Source organism: Saccopteryx bilineata, chromosome 3 (genome assembly GCF_036850765.1).
Source record: "Saccopteryx bilineata isolate mSacBil1 chromosome 3, mSacBil1_pri_phased_curated, whole genome shotgun sequence".
Classification (NCBI taxonomy): domain Eukaryota; kingdom Metazoa; phylum Chordata; class Mammalia; order Chiroptera; family Emballonuridae; genus Saccopteryx; species Saccopteryx bilineata.
In genome coordinates this window covers 264,061,128-264,081,456 of record NC_089492.1, presented here as the reverse complement: position 1 = coordinate 264,081,456, position 20,329 = coordinate 264,061,128, and the positions used below count along the sequence as shown (strand labels likewise).

The 20,329-nt window shown below is 48.8% G+C and overlaps 2 protein-coding genes across 4 annotated transcripts in view; one reads left to right on the top strand and one right to left on the bottom strand.

The window, feature by feature from the left end:
• Positions 1-2,589, bottom strand: part of EPHA10 (EPH receptor A10) — a 40,573-nt gene extending 37,984 nt beyond the window's left edge. For all 3 annotated transcript variants that reach the window (XM_066269613.1, XM_066269614.1, XM_066269615.1), the window contains exons 1-2: positions 2,452-2,589; positions 338-402 (exon numbers count right to left, since the gene is read on the bottom strand). In XM_066269613.1, coding sequence (XP_066125710.1) covers positions 338-402; positions 2,452-2,557 — 171 coding nt within the window. In that variant the 5' untranslated portion in view covers positions 2,558-2,589. The remainder of the gene's footprint in view (positions 1-337; positions 403-2,451) is intronic.
• An 11,584-nt stretch (positions 2,590-14,173) lies between these two features.
• On the top strand, positions 14,174-19,884 carry MANEAL (mannosidase endo-alpha like). The gene is made up of 4 exons (XM_066269611.1): positions 14,174-14,857; positions 16,072-16,181; positions 17,057-17,133; positions 17,927-19,884. Exons 1-4 carry the CDS (start codon positions 14,308-14,310, stop codon positions 18,561-18,563), a joined length of 1,374 nt encoding a protein of 457 aa, XP_066125708.1. The 5' UTR covers positions 14,174-14,307; the 3' UTR covers positions 18,564-19,884.
• Positions 19,885-20,329: the final 445 nt, after the last annotated feature.

Genomic DNA, 20,329 nt, shown 5'->3' with positions numbered 1-20,329 from the left:
TTTAGGATTCCAAGCCTTACTTGTTCTATCAATCCATCAGTCAACAACACCATTTGGAAGATCTACTGTGTGCCAGGCACTGTTCTGAATTGGCTCTATCCAGAGGCCACGTTTCTGTTCTTAGACACCATCAGTTCTCTCCTCAGTTATGCTTTTTTATATTTTTGATTGAAGACTCAACATTTTCTAATAGGCAACTCTGGCTTGAAGTCAGAGCTACTGCAGATCACATGTTTTGAAGAGTATTTTGATCTGATATAACCATAAGGAGCTAAAGGTCCTGAATTCTGGGCCACCACAGGATCCTCCTGACTGGGAGGGAAGGGTTTACACTTACCCCATTACTTGGCAGTGCAGTCCAGCCCAGCTCAGCCTGGGAGGCTTTGGAATCCAGGAGGATGACTAGGGAGAGGGGAAAACAGAGATGTCAGAAGTCCAGAAGTTCAGGAGGGTGGACCCTTTGGTGAGTTCACTGTAAATTTGCTAACTGAAGAGATGGTGAATGTGACAAAGAACACAGACAGGTTTTCCCCACTTCGTACATCCCCAGGAGGGTGTGTGAGTAGCTCAAGTCCAGAGAGGGGTAGCCACATGATTAAGGAAGGAGCCTGTATTAGTTTCCTGTGGCTGCTGTAACAAATTACCACAATTTGGTGACTTAAAACAGCAGAAATTTATTCTCTTACAGTTTTGGAGGTCAGAAGTTGGAAATCAGTTTAATGGGTCTAAAGTCAGGGTGTCTGGATGGGTTCCTTCTGGAGATTAAAAGGAGAATTCAGCTTTTAGTGGTCATCTGGATTCCTTGGCTTGTGGCCCCCTCCTCCATTTTAAAGTGCATCACTCTAATCTCTGCTTCTATCATCACACTGCCTTCTCTTCTGGCACTGACTCCTCCTGCATTATCCCATTTATAAGTATCATTGCAATTACATTGGTCTATCCAAATTATCCAAGATAATCTCTCCATCTCAAGACTCATAATCACATCTGAAAATTCTTTTGCCATTTAGAATAGCATTTACTGGTGTGGGGATTAGGATGTGGACATGTTGGGAGCCTGAGTCTATGACAGGCTGGCTATAAATTCAGGGGACATTGTCAGTGGAAGCCCCAGCATTCCCAGGTGTTCTAAATTAAACTAAACATCAAGAAGAAGGAGAAAGTGAGCATGTCAGAGGATTCCTGTATACAGCCCAGAATCCATGCAGACTCAGAGACTCTTCTGAGGTTGAGGTCACCAGGGATGGAAGAGACTTGAACATTTTTACTTGACTGCTAGGCATTCTGTGAAAAACAAAGTGGAGATATCTTCTTAGCAGCAGAGGAAATGAAAATCTCTCATTTCCTCAGCCAGCCCCTTTCCCAGGGGCTGTCCCCCCCCCCACTGCCTTCTAAAGAATGTCAGCAGTCCTTTTATATATAAAACCATGACCCCTCCTGCACAGAGAGGCTTGGAGTCATTTCCCCCAGGAGGAATCGGCCCAGCAGTCAGAATTCTGATCTCAGTATTGGTCCCAGAGAAACACAGGTTTGGACAGCACAGCAGCCCCTTAGAGACTGGTGCCCAGGAGGTCATCGCCAAATCTTGGAAGATTACTCATCTGGATCTTAAGCAAGGGAATGGGGCTCCAAAATGAGGGCCTATAAGAGGGTTGGCCCCAAAGGCATCAGCGACAGTGGGCAGGACCGCCAACAGCATCCGGATTTCAGAATAACTGACAGCACGTTGGAAATTGCATATTGGAAAGCGTCGGAAATGCAGCGCCCCGACAAACCTCGCGGTTAAAGCCTCAAATTCCAACTCCTCAGGATTCTGCACCTGAATATGACGCCTCTGGATTCAACTGAATGTACACCTCCCCCAAATTCAGAATCACAGACAAGACTCGGACCCCAAACCTGGAAACACGGATCGCTTCGGGTAGTCTAGGCTTCAAATTCAGCACTGCGGACAGCTCCTGGTTCAGCACGTCGGGCAGCTCCGGGATCCAGCTCCCACCTCCTAACCCCCACCCCCCACCAGCGTTCCGCCTCCAGTTGGCTGCACAGTGGTCTCCTAGCCCCTGCTGTTCGGGATCCATCCCGTGCCCCTATACTCCGATTTCATCTCCACATCTCCCTTCTCCTCTGCTTTCTTCTCCCTACCCCCACCCCTCCCACCTCCAATTGCTCAACCTGTCCGTCTTACCGGCCCCTGGACCGCTGCCTCTGGCTCCCACGGTTCCTGGTCTCTTTCTTCCCCAGCCCCCAGGTCTCCAGCCCCCCAAGCTCCTCTTTTCTCCATTGCTTAGCCACCTTTTTCTCTGTCTCTCCAGTTCTTTGCTTCCCGCTTGCTTCAAACCCCAATACAGACTCCAGTCTCTCCATACAACTCCTTCACCAGCACTCCAGCTCTTCAGTCCCCTGTCTTTTGGCATCCCGGGCTCCAAGAACAGCCGCCAGTCTCCTCACCTTCCTCGGCGGTCCCGGGCCTCCCTGGTCCTAAAAGCAAAGCGAGAGAAAGTGGCATCAGGCAAACGAACAGGCGCAGTGGATGCGGTCCAGTGCCGGTCTCCATGGTCCGCAGACGGAGCTGTCAGTGTGGCGGCGGCTCAAGCCGCGCCAGCCCCAGCACCGCTGAGCAGTGCCCCCAGACCCCAGCGCCAGCTGGGGGCGGGATCTCACTGGTTACCATCATCCATGGGGACCAATCACTAGGCACTGCCGCTGAAGCTTCACCAATCCCCGCCAGCAGAGAGTGGAGGGGTGGAGTTTCATGGGCTAGGGGCGGTGGAAAGCGATCTGGAGTAGGGATGGAAGGGGTCTCTCCAATCTTCAAACCGTGGGGGTGGGGCAGTGCTAAGCTCTGGCTGGACTTATGGGAGGGTGATGAGCGTCTGTGGCCTAGAGCGCTAAATCTTAGCCCCTCACAACCGAGAAGTAGATAATGTGGGCGTGGCTTTAAAAAGGGGCGAAACTGAGAGACAGCGACACTTACAGTCTCTAAGCTAGTCTGGATAGTCCCTTGTTCCTAGGAGTTGCAGGGGTTTTGATGTCCTGACCCCAAGCTCTGGGAGTTCCTCTATCTCCCAGCCCTTGGCTTCTTCCAGGGCCTGCGGCTCTTGGTGTCTCAAGGCTCGACCCCGCCCACTTCTCTCCCCGCCGCCTCCCCCCCCCCTACACGCAGTAGGAAGGGCCGAGCCCACCCTCAGGAGCTGCTCGAGAAAGGAGAGCAAAGTGGGAAAGTCACCCTACCAGTAACGCTTCTGAAGCTGGGAAACCATATGGATGCCGGAATGGGACGGTGATAGATTTTGCATGAACGATCGATTTCACAGGTTCTTGTTCTTGCTGCCAAGACACAGGCAGCACTGTCCACAACCAACCGTGTCCCAAATCAGCTCAGAGCCGGAGTTTCCCCTTTGATAATCCCTCTCCGCCCACCCCAGGGGATTGGTGAGGAGTGCCATGGCCCGGACTACTAGGCGTCTTCGAGAGAGGCGGAGCAATCCTTGCGGAGTTCAACCAGCGCTGAAGAAGCAGCAGCAGGAAACGTGGAATACGACCTCTATCTAGTGAAGGTCATTTATGTGCAAGCTGAGGGTTTAAGGCGTTGGTGTGGGAAGAGTTGGGGCCCTACAGGACGAGGGAGGCGGCTATTGAGCGCCACCATCTGGGCTGAACTTGAACGGGCAAAGCTCCACCCACCCTGTGGCTTTCCAGAGCTCTTTTCTGGGGAGACCCAAGCCCCTCTTCCTTTGGTAGCTGAAGAAGTCTTGAGAATGAACGTGAGCCTTGTGTCTACGTGACCTGTGTGGCCTGAGTGTCTTTGCACTTTGTATGTATTCCTCACCCCTCCTGCAATATTTACTGGGTCCCACGCTCTGTGCTGAGAATACTCGGTTTAAGCGCCCTGTCTCTGCCACAGTCTATACTTCCTTGAGCACCGAGTGTAATGAAATTTTCTGGCATTGTAGAGCACTAGCCATTTACAAGCTGCTTTCATGTGTCAGCCGCGCGAGTGTGTGAGTGTGTGTGTGTGTGTGTAGTACGTTTACAAGCACACTTGCTTGCTTTCAGACATACCTGCTGGGCAGTGGCAATAGAAGTGGCTGGGAGGAATTAGGTTCCTTTGCCTGTAGATAGAAAGGTCATGGGGGGCTGGGGCTTGGACACCGCTGGAGACTGAAGCCCGCTGAGGAAGCAGAAGATGTGCCGTCTGGCTAGTCCTTGGATGCTGACAGGAACCTCTGAAATCAGATCTACCTGAAGGGCTCTTACACTCCCACCTTCTTCACATCTTCATTCTCCTCACGCTCACTTCCCCTCCCCCTCCCCCCAGCGCTGGGAGACGGTATTTTTAGAAGGCTGCTTAGAGACCCAGGACTCCTTTCATTTCAAAATGAGTCTTCACTCCATCACTCCTCACCCCTCTCTTCAAAACCAGGTCCCCAACCCCTCTGCAATCTCTTGGGTGCCAGCTATGGCATCTTTCCTCAGCTCCAGGGACTTCGGCGCAGAGGTTCTGATCCTGTATGCTATAAAACAACATACAGACTCCCTATGAGTTTTGCAAGGATTATTCTGGAGCCAAACCTATGGAGGAAATTATCTGGGGAAAACCACCTAGAATGCTCCACAAACCCTGGCTGTTGGGAGTCTGGTTCCCACCCTCTCCCACCACACACACCTGCAGGCACCTCGGGGGAGTAGCCAGATCTCGACCCTAGAAATGGGAGGAAAAAGAGGAAAAGATGTAGTGAAATAAGACTTGTTTTTTCTTCCTCTGAACAATTCATTTGTAATAAAAGCAAAACAGAAGTCCCAGTGTATGCGGATATATGCAAATCAGCTCATCTTAATAAGAGCTGCTCCAAGGCAGACTCCACGGAGGTTGCGGGATGGGATAGACACCACGGGGGAACTCAGACCTGAGTGTGGCAGGAAGTCACAGACTTCCAGTCAGGGTGAATTCTTTTCTAGGACAAGACACTCACTGGTAAAAATAAAATGAAGGTTATAAACAATTTGTTTTCAATTTTTTCTTTTTTTTTTTTTTTACAGAGACAGAGAGAGAGAGAGGGATAGATAGGGATAGACAGACAGGAACGGAGAGAGATGAGAAGCATCAATCATCAGTTTTTCGTTGCGACACCTTAGTTGTTCATTGATTGCTTTCTCATATGTACCTTGACCATGGGCCTTCAGCAGACCGAGTAACCCCTTGCTCGAGCCAGAGACCTTGGGTCCAAGCTGGTGAGCTATGCTCAAACCAGATGAGCCTGCGCTCAAGCTGGCGACCTCGGGGTCTTGAACCTGGGTCCTCTGCATTCCAGTCCGACGCTCTATTCACTGCGCCACTGCCTGGTCAGGCTATAAACAATTTTTTAAACTGTATTTTTCTAAGACACACAAAACACTTAATTTAATGACTTTGAAAATTAAGCAAAGAAAAGCTTCAGCTTATCAAACACAACGTAGTCTCGCCAGACCAGGCGGTGGCGCAGTGGATAGTGTCGGTCTGGGATGTGGAGGACCCAGGTTCAAGACTCTGAGGTCACCAGCTTATCTGGTTTGAGCAAAGCTCACCAGCTTGAACCTAAGGTCACTGGCTCAAGCAAGGGGTTACTCAGTCTGCTGAAGGCCCATGGTCAAGGCACATATGAGAAAGCAATCAATGAACAACTAAGGATGTCGCAATGAAAAACTGATGATTGATGCTTCTCAACTCTCTTTGTTCCTGTCTGTCTATCCCTCTCTCTCTGTCTCTGTAAAAACAAACAAACAAACAAAAAACACACAACATAGTCTTAATGAGCCTCTACTTCCTCCTCTGTAAAATAGGAATGAATATTTTTTCAGAGTTATCGTGAAGTCAGAATATAATTTATATATGGCCCAACACAGTGCTTAGCACATGGTTCTGGTATATTTTATTGTTCAACTCCAAGGTTAATTAAGGTGAAAAACAGAAAGAAAAAAGGGAAAGGAAAAAGGAAGGTTAGGCAGTGAGATAGAAGAAAAGAGAGCAAGCCCTGGCTGGATAGCACAGTGGGTTAGAGCGTTGTCCTGGATAGCACAGTGGGTTAGAGCGTTGTCCTGGATAGCACAGTGGGTTAAAGCGTTGTCCTGGATACACAGTGGGTTGTGGGCTCAATCCCCAGGCAGAACACATACGGGAAAGATTGATGTTTCTGTCTCTCTCTCCCCCACCCCTAAAATTAATAAATAAATGTTTTAAAAAATTTTAAAGAGAGAATTAGAGAAACAGTCATAGAGGAAAAGACAGAATGAGGGATAAAGAAAGAGACAGCCATTAGAGATGAATGCAGCTGGAAAGCAAGAAGCCTGAAGGAGATGTGGTTGAAGGGAACATTATCAGGGAAGGCTGGCTGGCCAGCTGCCAAGTGGCCTCGGGGGTGACATTTACCTTGGTGAGTTCATCATGGTCCAAATTCATAAACTTAACTACTAAAAGAGAGCCTATATATTGGGGTGGGGGTGCGGTTTAGGAAGTAGATTATACTAACTCAGCTTCTATCCTGCTATCTGAGACAAAGAGCCAACGTATGAACATACAATGAGAAATGGAACTGCTGAGGGGCCTAGAATGTACACATTGCTATGTCCTGCAAATTCTTCCCCTGTAGGAAAATGTGCAGAGGAAGCCAATTTATGAGAATGTGAGGCAAGAGAGTAGGGTGGTTTAAATATTTGATGGAATCAGGCCCTGAGAGCCTTGTGCCTCCAAATCTTCAGTAGGAATAAACTTGCCACTGGCACCTGGTACTGGGGGCCGGAGGCAAGAACGGGGGCCATCAACACATGCTTCTCTCTATTTTAAAAAAAATCTTAGTTCTATTTCTGAGCAGCCAACTCCAGGACTGAAACCGTCCTTTTAAATTTAAATTACCAAAGTAATATAAACTAATAAAAATTTAATAAGTAAAAAGTGAAAATATCCATTCATTCCATTCTACACAGGCCCATTTCAAAATTTAACTCATGGTAATAGATTAGTATTTATATACCCTTCGTGATATTTTCTACACACACACACACACACACACACACACACACACACACAGTTTTACAGAAAATAAGTATATCTGTAGGTGAGGTAAATAATGTTGATTATCTACCCCAATACCTCTCCTGTCTCACCTTTTTTTGTTGCTGTGAAATCCCCAAATTTTTGGATGTTCATCTACTGTCATCTTTTGCTCAGAGAAGATGATACTATCGCCAAGTTCAGGGATGAATAAATATTGTTATTGGCTAATGATTTTTAGCCCATTCCGTGTCTCAGGATTAGCTTAGGCATGGGTATGTGATACAACCCTGGCTTTCTGAATTGGAGATTCTAGGAAAAGACTTTCCTCCTAATAAAATGAGATGCACGACAGGCAGTATCCCACTTCCTCTCTGTGTCATGTCTGCATTTGACCCCTGGAGCTGCTGCAGCCATTTTGACATGGGGGTGGGTGGTTCAGAAAGGCATTAACACCAGGGAACAGGAATCATGGGGACCACTCTTGGGGCTGTTGGCCACAGACAAGCATTTAAACCAACTCAAGTGAAGGGGAGAGGAACTATTGGGTGGATGGAAGCTGAAGAAGTTCGTTCTTAGGAACTGGGTCTGGAGGCTGTCAGATACTGAGGCAGCTGCTCTAGCCTTTAAAACAAAAGTCTTATGCTTGCTTTTTTTCCTTTTTCTTCCTAGGGTCAAACTTCTCTGGTTTCTTCTTTTTATAGCATAGTTGCTGCATTTTCCTCTTTGTAGACAGAGGGCTTGCTTCAGCCTACTTAACATCTGCCCCCAACAACTCTGGTTGCCCATGACGTTGCTGGGTTTGGGTGTCTAATCTGGCTTCTGCTGTCACCCTAACTCTGCATGACCTTTCAACTTACCTCCCCACGGCTAATTTTGGCAAATTCTTGGGGGAAGAACCTAATTGCTTAGCTTGAGTCAGATTGTTACCAGTCCAAAAAGCTGTGGTTAGAGGGACAGGATCACATGGTATATGGAGGGACACTTAAACAGGGAGCTGTGAATGAGCAGGCACCCAATTCATATCTTTTATTTCATTCCTCTGCATTAAACTGGTCAGCAGTAGATGGAGGTGACTGTCCTTGCCAGAGACCTCAGCCTGCCTAAGTAGCTGCTCTGGGCATTGTGACATTGTATGTAAACTCCATGAAGACATGAAGCTTATTTATGTTGTTTGCTGTTGTATCCTCTGTACCTAGAAGTATGCTTGGCACCTTGCATGCACTTAATAAATATGCAATCAATGACTGAATAAATGGGACTTTAATTACGATTTAGTATTCCCTTTCAACCTCACTTCCCTAGAAACTTAAAATTTCCAGGAAAGTCAATTACTTTCCCTCTGAACTATAAAATCTGATTGTAGATTTCACTGGTCCATTTTCTTAGGGTGAAAGGTTGGGCCGAAGTGGAAGCATGATGAGAAGGGACATATATAAGTGTGCTGAGGGGTTGGTGGGGATAATTATTCTATTGGATGGATTGGGTTGAAATTAAAATCTGGGCTCTGGCCGGTTAGGTCACTTGGTTAGAGTGTCGACCCGATACGCCAAGGTTGCAGGTTTGATCCCTGGTCAGGGGACATACAAGAATCAACTAATGAATGCATAAGTAAATGGAACAACAAACTGATGTTTCTTTCTCAAAATAAATAAATAAAAAATAAAGTAAACAAAGAAATTAAAATCCAGAGGAAGGAGTGAGAAAGAATAGAAGGGTCAGGAGAGAGCATAGCATCATTCTGTCTTGGTGGAGACTAGCGTGACCTCTAATTATGATAGCCTGTCCTTATAATGACATCTCACAAGTCTAATGAACTCATCATAAACATAATAATTCTGGCTGCAAGTTCTGTGTCTAATGTGTTCAATGCCTTATTTTGTTTAATCCTTACTATGAACTTGTAAGACGGCTAGTGTCATATGGTCCCTTCTTCTCTTCACATTCAAGATTCTAAAAGGGTAATTTACATTGATTTATCTATTGAATTTGTTTAAAGTCACTTTCATTTTTAATCAAAGTAATATTGCATGTAGCGTTAAAAGTCAAATGGTACTATAAGACTACAATAAAAATAGAACTCTCATGACTCTCTCCACCTCTATCTGTACCTCCTGAGTTTCATTCCCCAGAGCCAACCACTTTCAACACTTCCAGATGTACTTCCTAGTATTTCCTCACATTTACTGAATGTGGTTCTGAGTCTACTACCACTTATAATTCTGGTGTGCTCATGACATTGACTTGTCATGGTGTCTACAAAGGCACAAGGTGGTCTTCCATTAGTGGGGTACTTTCCTGCTCCAACTGTGTTCCAGGCCTCAGGACCTGGTCAGTTGGGGTCATGAGACCCCTAATATATATTAAACGGTTTATAAACAACTCAGCTAACATTTACTAGCACCTGCTGCAGCAGGTTCAGGAGACAGTATTGGACAATGATTAAAAGCACAGTCAGTGACCAGGTGGTGGCACAGTGGATAGAGTGTCAACCTGGGATGCTGAGGACCCAAGTTCAAAAACCTGAGATGGCTGGCTTGAGTGTGGGGTTGCCAGCCTGAGCATGGGTTCACAGACATGACCCCATGATCACTGGCTTGAAGCCCAAGGCCGCTGGCTTGAGCCCAAGTTTACTGGCTTGAGCTCAAGGTTACTAACACAGCTGGAGTCCCCAGTCAAGGCACATATGAGACATATGAAAAAGTAATCAATGAACAGCTAATGTTCCACAACTACAAGTTGATGTTTCTCATCTTTCTCTCTTCCTGTCTGCCTGTCCCTATCAGTCTGTCTCTCACTAAAAGAAAACAAACAAACAAAAAAACACAGGCAGATGTAGTCTTGAAACCTAGTCTAGTCTCTTTCTACCTCTTTCACCCTTTTATTCAACATAAAATGGGGAAAGACATTGAGGTGAGAATGGGAGTGTGGTCATGGGCAATCAAGTGTCCTAAAACAGGGCTTCTGCTCTACTCCACCAGGCTGAGGAACCGTGTCTGGAAGAGCTCTCGAATGATGGGTGGAATTTGAACAGGAAGGAAAAAGAAAGGCTATTACAAAAAGGAGACAAGTTGAAGTGTAGACTTTCAGGCAGAAACGAACAGTGTGTTTGAGGAACAGTGAAAGCAGACTGATGTAATTGGAATACTGGGTGCGTTTTAGATGTAGGAAGTCATGTCAGGTGGGCAGCTGAGAAAATTTGTGCCAGGGCAGACCACAGAACATACAGAAGGACAGGTGGGGAGGAATGAGGCAGTGTGCAAGGAGCACTCATTTGTGACCGGCAGGCAGAATGGATTGGGTCAGGCAAGGGTGGACTCAAATGTGGCATAATGTGATCAAGCTTTGCCTGGTACACCAGAGACTGGCTGAGAGTTCAGAGAAGTAACATCATTTGGGCCTCAGTAAGATAGAGTTATACCAGCTAATCTCTAGGGGCCCTTACAATCCTAATGTTCTATAAATTCTATCATTATAGGATTGATATGGTGACAGTAGGAATATAGAAAAAGAGAAAGAATGATAATGTTTTGCAAACAGAATCAATATGACTTGGTCACCGTTTTGATGGTGGGACTAAAAAAAGTGCACTAGTGCCTGGCCTGCGGTGATGCAGGGGATAGGGTGCTGACCTGGAATGCTGAGGTTGCTGGTTCGAAACCCTTGGCTTGCCCGGTCAAGGCACATACAAGAAGCAACTACTGCATGTTGATGCTTCCCGCTCTCCTGCTCCTTTTTCTCTCTTCCTATCTCTAAAATCAATAAACAAACAAAAAATAAAAATAAATAAATAAATAGAATCAATAAACAAAATCCTTTTAAAATAGTACACTGGTAGTGACTCAAGTTTGAATATGAGTGCCTGAGAGATTCGGGTGTCCTTGGGCAGGGAAGTAGGTTGTAGAAGTGACAGTAAAACAAGCAAAGAAGCCTGATCAGGCGATGGCGCAGTGGATAGAGCGTCAGACTGGGATGCAGAGGACCCAGGTTCGAGACCCCGAGGTCGCCAGCTTGAGCGTGGGCTCATCTGGTTTGAGGAAAAAAAAGCCCACCAACTTGAACCCAAGGTCGCGGGCTCCAGCAAGGTGTTACTCGGTCTGCTGAAGGCCCGCAGTCAAGGCACATGTGAGAAAGCAATCAATGAACAACTAGGGTGTTGCAACGTGCAATAAAAAAACTAATGATTGATGCTTCTCATCTCTCTCCGTTCCTGTCTGTCTGTCCCTATCTATCCCTCTCTCTGACTTACTCTCTGTCTCTGTAAAAAATAAAAAAATAAATAAAAATTAAAAAAAAAAAACAAGCAAAGAAAAATTGTAATGGAAGTATGTTCCTGTCTCTAGGAATTTGAACTTGCTGTTCCCTCTGCCTGGAACTCTTCCTCCAAATGCCTGCATGGTTTCCTTCTTCTCTCCCTGCAGGTCACCCTCATAGTGAGGTCTTCCCTGACCAACTACTTCACATTATATAACCTCCCACCATGACTCTTCCTCTCCCCTACTCCTGCTTTGCTTTCTCTAGTCTATAGCATCATCTGGCCGCTCCATTTTATTCATTGATTGGTAGACATCCTAACATGGGAACCATGTAGAAAACAGTATTCAAAGGCGCTTTATAGTTGTGTTGGAGAGTTTAGGAAAAACAACTAATAAGGACATAGGAAACAGGCCCTGGCTGGTTGGCTCAGCAGCAGAGTGTTGGCCTGGTGTGTGGAAGTCCTGGGTTTGATTCCTGTCAGGGCACACAGGAGAAGCAACCATCTGCTTCTCCAACACTCCTCCACCCCTTCTTTCTCATTTTCTCTCTCCTCCCCTCCCACAGCCATGACTCAAATGGTTCTAGGGATTTGACCCCAGGTGCTGAGGATGACTCCATGACCTCACCTTGGGCATTAAAATAACTTGTTGCTGAGCAACAGAGCAGCGACCCCAGATGGGCAGATTATCGCCCTTAGGGGGCTTGCTGGGTGAAACCTGGTTGGGAAGCATGCAGGAGTCTGTCTTTCTGCCCCCCTGCCTCCCCATCTCTCATTTAATAATAATAATAATAAAAGATATAGGAAACAAATAAAATGAGGCCTTGGCCGGTTAGCTCAGTCAGTTAAGAGCATGGTCCCAAAACAACAAGGTTACAGGTTCAATACCCGGTCAGGGCACACACAAGAAGCAATCAATGAATGCACCACTAAGTGGAACAACAGATGAAGGCTTCCCTTTCCCCTCCCCTCTCTCCCTTTTTCTCTCTGTCTCTATTAACACATTAAAAAAGAAAAAAATAAGCCTTGGGTTGGTTGGAGTTTGGTCCAGACTGCAGAGGTGGTTAGTTCAATTCCCTGGTCAGGATACACACAGGAGCAGCTTGATGTTCCTGTTTCTCTCTCCCTGCTTTGCTAAAACAAACAAACAAACAAACAAATAAACAAAAAAAGAGGACTCATTTCCATAGTAAGTAAGCCAGTTTGAATCAGGTCTGCTACTTGGAGCTAAAAGCTTTCTACTTCATTCACACTTACTACCATGAATTTTCTTTTTTCTTTTTTATGTATTTTTCTGAAGTTGGAAATGGGGAGGCAGTCAGACAGACTCTCGCATGTGCCCGACCGGGATCCACCGGCATGCCCACCAGGGGGCGATTCTCTGCCCATCTGGGGCGTTGCTCTGTTGCAACCAGAGCCATTCTAGCACCTGAGGCAGAGGCTATGGAGCCATCCTCAGCGGCCGGGCCAACTTTGCTCCAATGGAGCCTTGGCTGCGGGAGGGGAAGAGAGAGACAGAGAGGAAGGAGAGGGGAAGGGGTGGAGAAGCAGATGGGCACTTCTCCTGTGTGCCCTGGCCAGGAATCAAACCCGGGACTCCTGCATGCCAGGCCGACGCTCTACCACTGAGCCAACCGGCCAGGACCATGAATTTTCTTAATCTCACTTTCCTGAGCTCCAGACCCATCCACACTTCCCAATCTTGATCCTCCTTTTCCTGGGTTTCCTACAATTCATTTACTTAAAAAATAAGAATCAGGAGCAATTATTCAATTATATCTATTATACCAAGCTGTTTTAGATTCTACAGACAGAGCAGCTGACAAAACAATGTTCCTGTCATTATGGACCAGTGAAAGAGGCAGACCATAAACAAAACTATTTTCTGAATGAATAAGATAATGAATAATGCAGAACAGGAACTCAATCAATATTGAAAGAGTTAACTTTGTCTATAGAATATCACATCAGAGTCTGGTTCAACAAACAGCCCTGGGAACTAAGAAGCAGACCCTGTTCTTGCAGCCCTAGAAATCTATAAAGGAAAATGCAATCTGGGCCTGCCCTCCGGAACTCAGAGTCCAGAAAGAATAGTGAGCTTGTATTGAGTGATAACTTTGTCAGGCCCTGTAAAATGTGCTTTGTGGTAAACCTGTCATTTAGTCGTCCTCCCGACTCTGGGAGATTGTCCAAGGACAGACAGATGGTTCCGGAAGCTACAGGCCTGAGACCAGGTATTCTGGGTAGTGAGAAGAGCTCTGGCAAGCCAGTCCTGCTCCTTGGGTTTAGACCTGCTCTGTGTGACCTTGTGCAAGTCACGGTCTCCCTCGTTGCTCTGTGCTCTAGCCCGGGTGTGGCATCTGATTTCGGGAGTTTCCCCCGAAGCCTCTTTCCGCAGGCTTCTGAAGCTGCCGGGTGTGTGAGGGGGTTCCCGAGGGGCGGGGAATCTGGGGCAAACAAAGGAGGTCACTGAGATCAATCAGTAAGGAGGGAGTTGGCGAAGTCAGTAAAGAGTGATCAGTGGGGAAGGAGATCTCTGGAGAAAGAGACAACCATAGACGTTCGCTTTCTTCCCCACACCGCCCTCTGCTCCCAAGCCCTCCAGCGCCGCAGCCAGGACGGACTTTCTCTTGGGCTCCAGAAAAAGGGCATTTCTTTCGCCCACCGGGCGCCTCGACCCTGCTGCCCCTGGCTGAAAGGCGACATATCCTCCGCGGGCCACTGGGCTTGACTTAGCGCCCTGCTTCTTTGGCCCCAGGAATCAGCCCTTCAGCCACTCCCCTCCGAGCCCACTCCCCCTCGGCTCGCGACCACTTGGTCTGCACCGCCTGCATTCTCTGTGCGCCGGGCCCGCCCGCACTGCGGGGGAGAGGCGGGGAGCCGCCCACGCCGCGCCCGGCGCTCGGCGTCGCCGTCTCCCTGGGACGCGCGCGGTCTACGCGGCGCGCGGGAGCCGGGCGGGCGACCATGGCGCGGCGAGCGGCGAGGTAGCCCGCGGGACGCGAGGAGCGCAGGGGCCGCCATGGCCCGGCGGCGGCGCCGCGCCTGCATCGCGCTGTTCCTGGTGCTGCTCTTCGCCTTCGGCACCCTCATGGGCCTGCGCACGCTCAAGGCTCCCGACGGACTCCCGGCTCTGGGCCCAGGCCTGGAGCTGGCGTCCTTTGAGCGACGCCCGGAGGGGGCCCCCGCGCCCGCCGTCCGGGCTCCCGCCGCGCCCGCCGCGCCTCCGCCTCCGCCGCTTCCGCCCCGCACCGCGGGCCCGGGCAGTCCCCCCGCTCCGGCCCCCGCGGAGGCCGAGCCGGCCCCTGGGCAGAGTCTGCGCGTCTACTCGGACCTGCATGCCTTCTACTATTCGTGGTATGGAAGTCCGCGGCGCGAGGGCCACTACATCCACTGGGACCACGTCATGGTGCCTCACTGGGACCCCAAGATTTCGGCCAGCTACCCCCGCGGTCGCCATAGTCCCCCCGAAGACTTGGGCTCCAGCTTCTACCCGGAGCTGGGGCCCTACAGCTCCCGGGACCCTGACGTGCTGCGGGAGCACATGACCCAGCTCAAAGAAGCCGCCATCGGTGAGTTTTCTCCACCTTTGGGCGTCCCTGACCCCCAACCTCGCCCTTCTTCCTTCCTACTCCGCAACTCCTGCTGCCCCAGTCACCGGGCCTTTGCCCCAAAACTCACCCTTCAGCCTGGTTTCTTCCCCTTCTACGAGGAACCATCCCACTTTCTAGAATGCAGACGCACCCACCTCTGCCTTCTGACCCCCAACAACTCAGGACCCTTTCATAGGGAGGAGGTAGCTACTGGGAGAGCCAGTGGAAGGCGATTGGGCCAGAGCTGTCCCAGGTAGGGAAGTGAGGAGAGTGAGGCAGAGTATTCATGTCCGTTGGGCTTCTAGGTTTGAGTAAGTGAAGCCTGGGTATATGCTGGACCCTCAGGAGTCTGGGATTCAGAGGAGTAGCAAGCACCTTGGATGGCCCCTGTTTTCACACAGGTGCAGGTTAGAGCCCTTCCTGCTTCTGCTGGCTGAAGGCAGGAAAGTTTGCCCACGTTGCATGACAGATCCTGCTGTTTGCAACGATCTGCATACTTGATGAAAAGTATGGGGACCAGGTACTTTTCATCAAGTACTCTGCTTGAAGAGGTCCCTGGGAGCCTCCTTTATGGGTAGGCTGGGATGAGAGGTTCACCTGTTTCAGATTTCATCGCTGGATTTTATGATATATTTCAACTTATCTGGAAACGATTAGTGAGTGAAGGAAAAATTGGAATGCCAGAGACACTGTGGGGGAGGTATGCAGAGATAAATAACAAAAAGTCTATCCCTCCGATTTCACACTCTAGAGGGGCAGTCTAGACAAATGGTATTTCACACGGTAAGAATAAGATGACCTCTCTGGGCTCTTCTCTCTTCAGGACCTCAGAGATACTCTTTTCCACAGATAGGACTGTGGCTTCCAGGTGGGTGTGGCACTGTCCACCCATTTCCCTTTGTTCTGCTACTTGCTAGTGTCAGCAAAAGCTGGGCTCCTACCAGGGTTTTTCTCAGGCTCTTTCAAGGCCTGGCGCGTTAAGGTTCCCCCGAGCCGCTGCACTTCAGCACCGTGGGCAAGGACAGCTCCAGGGCTAAGGCACTGGAATCTGATCTGCAGGAAGTGAACCTGGCAGGAAGGAGACTTAAGGTTTCATTCAGAAACCATTTTGCAGCTGGAGGTGGTTTGTGAAGAAACAAATCTCTGTTGTGGGGTTACTGTGTGTCTCAGATGTAGCTTCTATTGTGTCTTAGGTGTCCTGGTCCTGGCCTGGTATCCACCTGGCACGGCTGATGATAATGGGGAACCCTCAGATGACCTGGTGCCTGCCATTCTGGACACTGCCCATCAGTACAATATCCAGGTGAGTCTTCAGGAAAAGAAAAACTAAGTGCCCTCTGGCTCATTCTGAAGATTTTCCTTCTTCTGTCTATAGGAATAGTTCTTGGCATTAGCCCAGTTATGGCAAGTAAGTAGCAAGTGTGGTATTGGGTGTGGGGTTCTAATACATGCTACCCATATCACTCTTATTCAATTCTGAAAAAAAAGAATGGGAAAACTAAAAGTTGGCAGAAATGGGAGACTAAATATCACAATAGTAGAGGTTAAATTGGAGACCCTGACCCTGGAGAGAGGACAGGCAAGGGCCAAATGGGCCCACAAACAGCTCCGGCCTCAGCTTCCTACTGGGAGGCAGTGCTGGGTCTCGAGGAGCAGAGCGCACGTGTTCTCAGTAGGCTCACTTTCAAAATGAATGAGGGAGCTGAGCTAAGCATGTCCAGTTATTTTCCCCAGATGTACCAACCAAGTAAGTCATTCTCCTCTGCTGTGGCAGAAAAACGATGAAGAGCCCTACTCCCATTCCTGAGTCCATCACCAATATGCTTAACAGGTCATAGCACACTTCCCATTGACACAGCTTCAGTGTACTTCTTCCCACAGTCTTAGGTATCTAGTGTCAATCACTTGGAACTGGCACATCTGTTGAAATCTGTTAGCCATCCTGCCATGGCCCATCAGAAGAATTCCCAGATGCCCAGCTGTGGGAAGATGGGCAAACTTCTTACCCCTCTTTTTTTGGCCCTCAGGGCAGTGGCTGCTTTATGCCTGTTGTGTCCATCATTGCCAGGCTCTCTCCTGAATTCAGCCACTCCTCTAGGCCATAGCTGGAGCATGAGCCTTATAGGTTGTGACCCCTGGACAGATACTAACCTGACCAGTACCTCCTGTTTGTGGCAGGTGGCCTTCCACATCCAACCCTACAAGGGCCGGGATGACATCACTCTGCATGACAACATCAAGTACATCATTGACACGTAAGGCTACTTTGGGGCATGGATTTTGGCGGGGGTCAAAATAGGAGTAAGGATAGGTAATGGGTGGGACTAGCAAAGTTTACATTCTAGTGGATGTTGGGGGTGCAGGGGAGGAGAGAATAGTTACACACACACAAAATCAAAGTGATCCATACTATGAAAAAGTAATAATAAAGAATAAAGCAGGGTGTTATGTTAGAGTGTATCCAAAAAAACCACTTTAGAATGGGCAGTCAAGTGAGCTCTCTGAGATGACATGTGGCCTAACACCTAAATGAAGAGGTGGCTCTGCAAAGATCTGGGGCAGGCAGAAAACTCCAGACAGAAGGCTGTCAGCTCCAAAGGTCAGAGGATGGGACAAGCCTGACAGAAGAGTAGGAAGGCCAGTGTGGCTGGAGTGTAGAGATGGGGTAATAGCAGGAATGGGGTGGGCTAGGCCTGATCAAGTCGGTGGGGACTTGCAGGTCTTGGTAAAGAGCAATCAAAGCTGATTTACTCTAAAAAGAATGGATTATAAGGAGGTAGAAGTGGGAGCCTGCAGTCCAGATGAAAGATGGTGGTGGTTCGGCCTAGAGCAGGGAGATGAAGCTTGCATAAAGGAATGACAAGCCTGGGGAGAGGAGGGTGGGAACTAGGTTCTTGCTTAAGCACGACAGTCCCGTATGGAGGCTGACTGGATCCAAAATTGTGCTCAGGCATCAGGAAAGCTCTCATCTATGGCTGGTCCCACAACTGTGCTGGCTTCTCCCATCCTAGGCTGCCAGCTCAGGCTCTTCTTCCTTCTGCTCCTCAGGTATGGCTCCCATGGCGCGTTTTACCGCTATAAGAACAGCATGGGTAAGAGCCTCCCACTCTTTTATATCTATGACTCATACCTAACAACCCCTGAGGCCTGGGCCCATCTCCTGACACCAAACGGGCCCCATTCAATTCGCAACACCCCCTATGATGGGGTCTTCATAGCGTTGCTGGTGGAGGAGGGCCACACCCATGACATTCTGGCTGCTGGATTTGATGGCATGTACACCTACTTTGCTTCCAATGGTTTCTCCTTCGGCTCCTCCCATCAGAACTGGAAAGCTGTGAAGAACTTTTGTGATGCCAACAACCTCATGTTCATTCCCAGTGTCGGGCCTGGTTACATTGACACCAGCATCCGGCCCTGGAATAACCACAACACGCGGAACAGAGTCAATGGCAAGTACTATGAGACAGCCCTACAGGCAGCCCTGACAGTGAGGCCCGAGATTGTCTCCATCACCTCTTTCAATGAGTGGCACGAGGGCACCCAGATTGAGAAGGCTGTTCCTAAGAAGACGCCAACTCGTCTGTATTTGGACTACCTGCCTCATCAGCCCAGTCTGTACCTGGAGCTGACTCGCCGCTGGGCAGAGCACTTCATCAAAGAGAAGGAGCAGTGGTTGATGTGAGGGGCCTGCAAGCAGGGCATGAGGTGCTGATGTCCCAGCCTCGCTGTAATATTGTCACCATGTGGGGCTCAGCTGAGGTCGTTGGCACTCGGTGTCTCCAAGTCAGCAACTGGGTGCTTCTGGGTGGGCCATCCAGCCTGGGCCCATGTAGGAACAGACCTGCTCCTCAGGCAAGTGGTGCCGGGCTGCTTTGCAGGGATAGGAGCCTGGGTAGTGTTCCAGAGAGGGCTAGAGAGGCTGGCAGGGGACTGGGCTAAGCCCAGGGAAGTTCACACCCTCAGTGAGAATCCTTTAAACTAATCCCTTCTAGCTTTGAACTCAGCAGGATGGTGTAGGGTGTCACAAGCCACTGCTCTTAGAAGGGTGTCAGGGTTCCGGGCTAGCATGCACCCTGCTCCCTCTGCCAGCCTCTGTCTTCTCTCCAGGCCTCCTTCCCACATCGTCAGTTTTCTCCAAGTTAGGGAACCATATGTGAGCCTTTCCAAAAGGAAAATTCTAGGTTTAAGCTCTTCCCAGTAGATTCCTGAACCCAATTTTCAGGAAATAATCCTGAACTTCCACAGGCATTCAACACAGACCGAGCCCCTTACTATGTGCTGAGAGCAAATGCCCAGGAATGGTTCCGTCTTCCTGAAGCTTACAGGATCCAGCTGCCCCTATTTGGTATGGCCTTGTAGCTAGTGCCAAAACACAGCTATAGGTTCTTCCTTTTCAGTTTACCCACTGCTGGAGCCATTTCCTCTAAGAAAATACCTCTACGCTCAAGCCTGTTTTCCCAGATGAGCTCCAGGGAGAGGACTAGAACATCCCCCTCCTTTTAGCTGCCTAAGCCGAATGAGGCCCACTCACTAGAGCCATTTTCAGTGCTACTGTGATTTGTATTAATTAAATATGATGTGGTCATCTCAAGTAAGCATTCCTGTTCCTCTCTTCAAGACTTCACAAATTCTGACAAATTGACATGTGGGATGGCTAGTGTTAGCACAATGAAGTTTAAGAAATTAGTAGTATAGGCCCTGGCCAGTTGGCTCAGCAGTAGAGCGTCAGCCTGGCGTGTGGAAGTCCCAGCTTTGATTCCTGGCCAGGGTACACAGGAGAAGTGCCTATCTGCTTCTCCACTCCTCCCCCTCTCCTTCCTCTCCCACAGCCAAGGCTCCATTGGAGCAAAGCTGGCCCAGGCACTGAGGCTGGCTCCATGGCCTCTGCCTCAGGCGCTAGAATGGCTCTAGGTGCAAAGGAGCAATGCTCCAGATGGGCAGAGCATGTCCCCTGGTGGGCGTGCCGGGTGGATCCTGGTCAGGCACATGTGGGAGTCTGTCTGACTGCCTCCCTGCTTCTAACTTCGGAAAAATACAAAGAAATTAGTATAAATAAGATTTCTGGAGGGAATATTTAAAAAATCATTGCTTCTTTACAAATAAACTAATATGCTAATTGCAGAAACACTCAAAGTGGGGCCTGGGAAACCTTCTTGGCAAGATTCTTAGGATCTACTTGAAAATATGTACATTGGAAACCACTATTTAGAAGTTTACAGACTCAAGACAGAATCTCAATTCAGGAAAGTGGGGTACAAGGCAGAGGGGAGGTAGTGGGTCCTCCTGGCTACCACGGTACCACAGGGACTTCCAGCTGCAGTTTGGTAACTGATACTAAACCTCACCAATGAATGGGGTAGGCCTGGTTACCTTGCTTGTGACTTAGTTGGGGAAACCAAAGCAAGCAAGGACAGGTGAAAAGGGATGGATGGTGACCTGTAATTACAT

Bases quoted from the DNA above. Each gene is read 5' to 3' on its own strand.
- MANEAL (XM_066269611.1), top strand. From the start codon at position 14,308: ATGGCCCGGCGGCGGCGCCGCGCCTGCATCGCGCTGTTCCTGGTGCTG. The intron at 16,182-17,056 runs GTGAGTCTTCAG...TGTTTGTGGCAG, and splicing joins CCCATCAGTACAATATCCAG to GTGGCCTTCCACATCCAACC. The intron at 17,134-17,926 runs GTAAGGCTACTT...TCTGCTCCTCAG, and splicing joins ATCAAGTACATCATTGACAC to GTATGGCTCCCATGGCGCGT.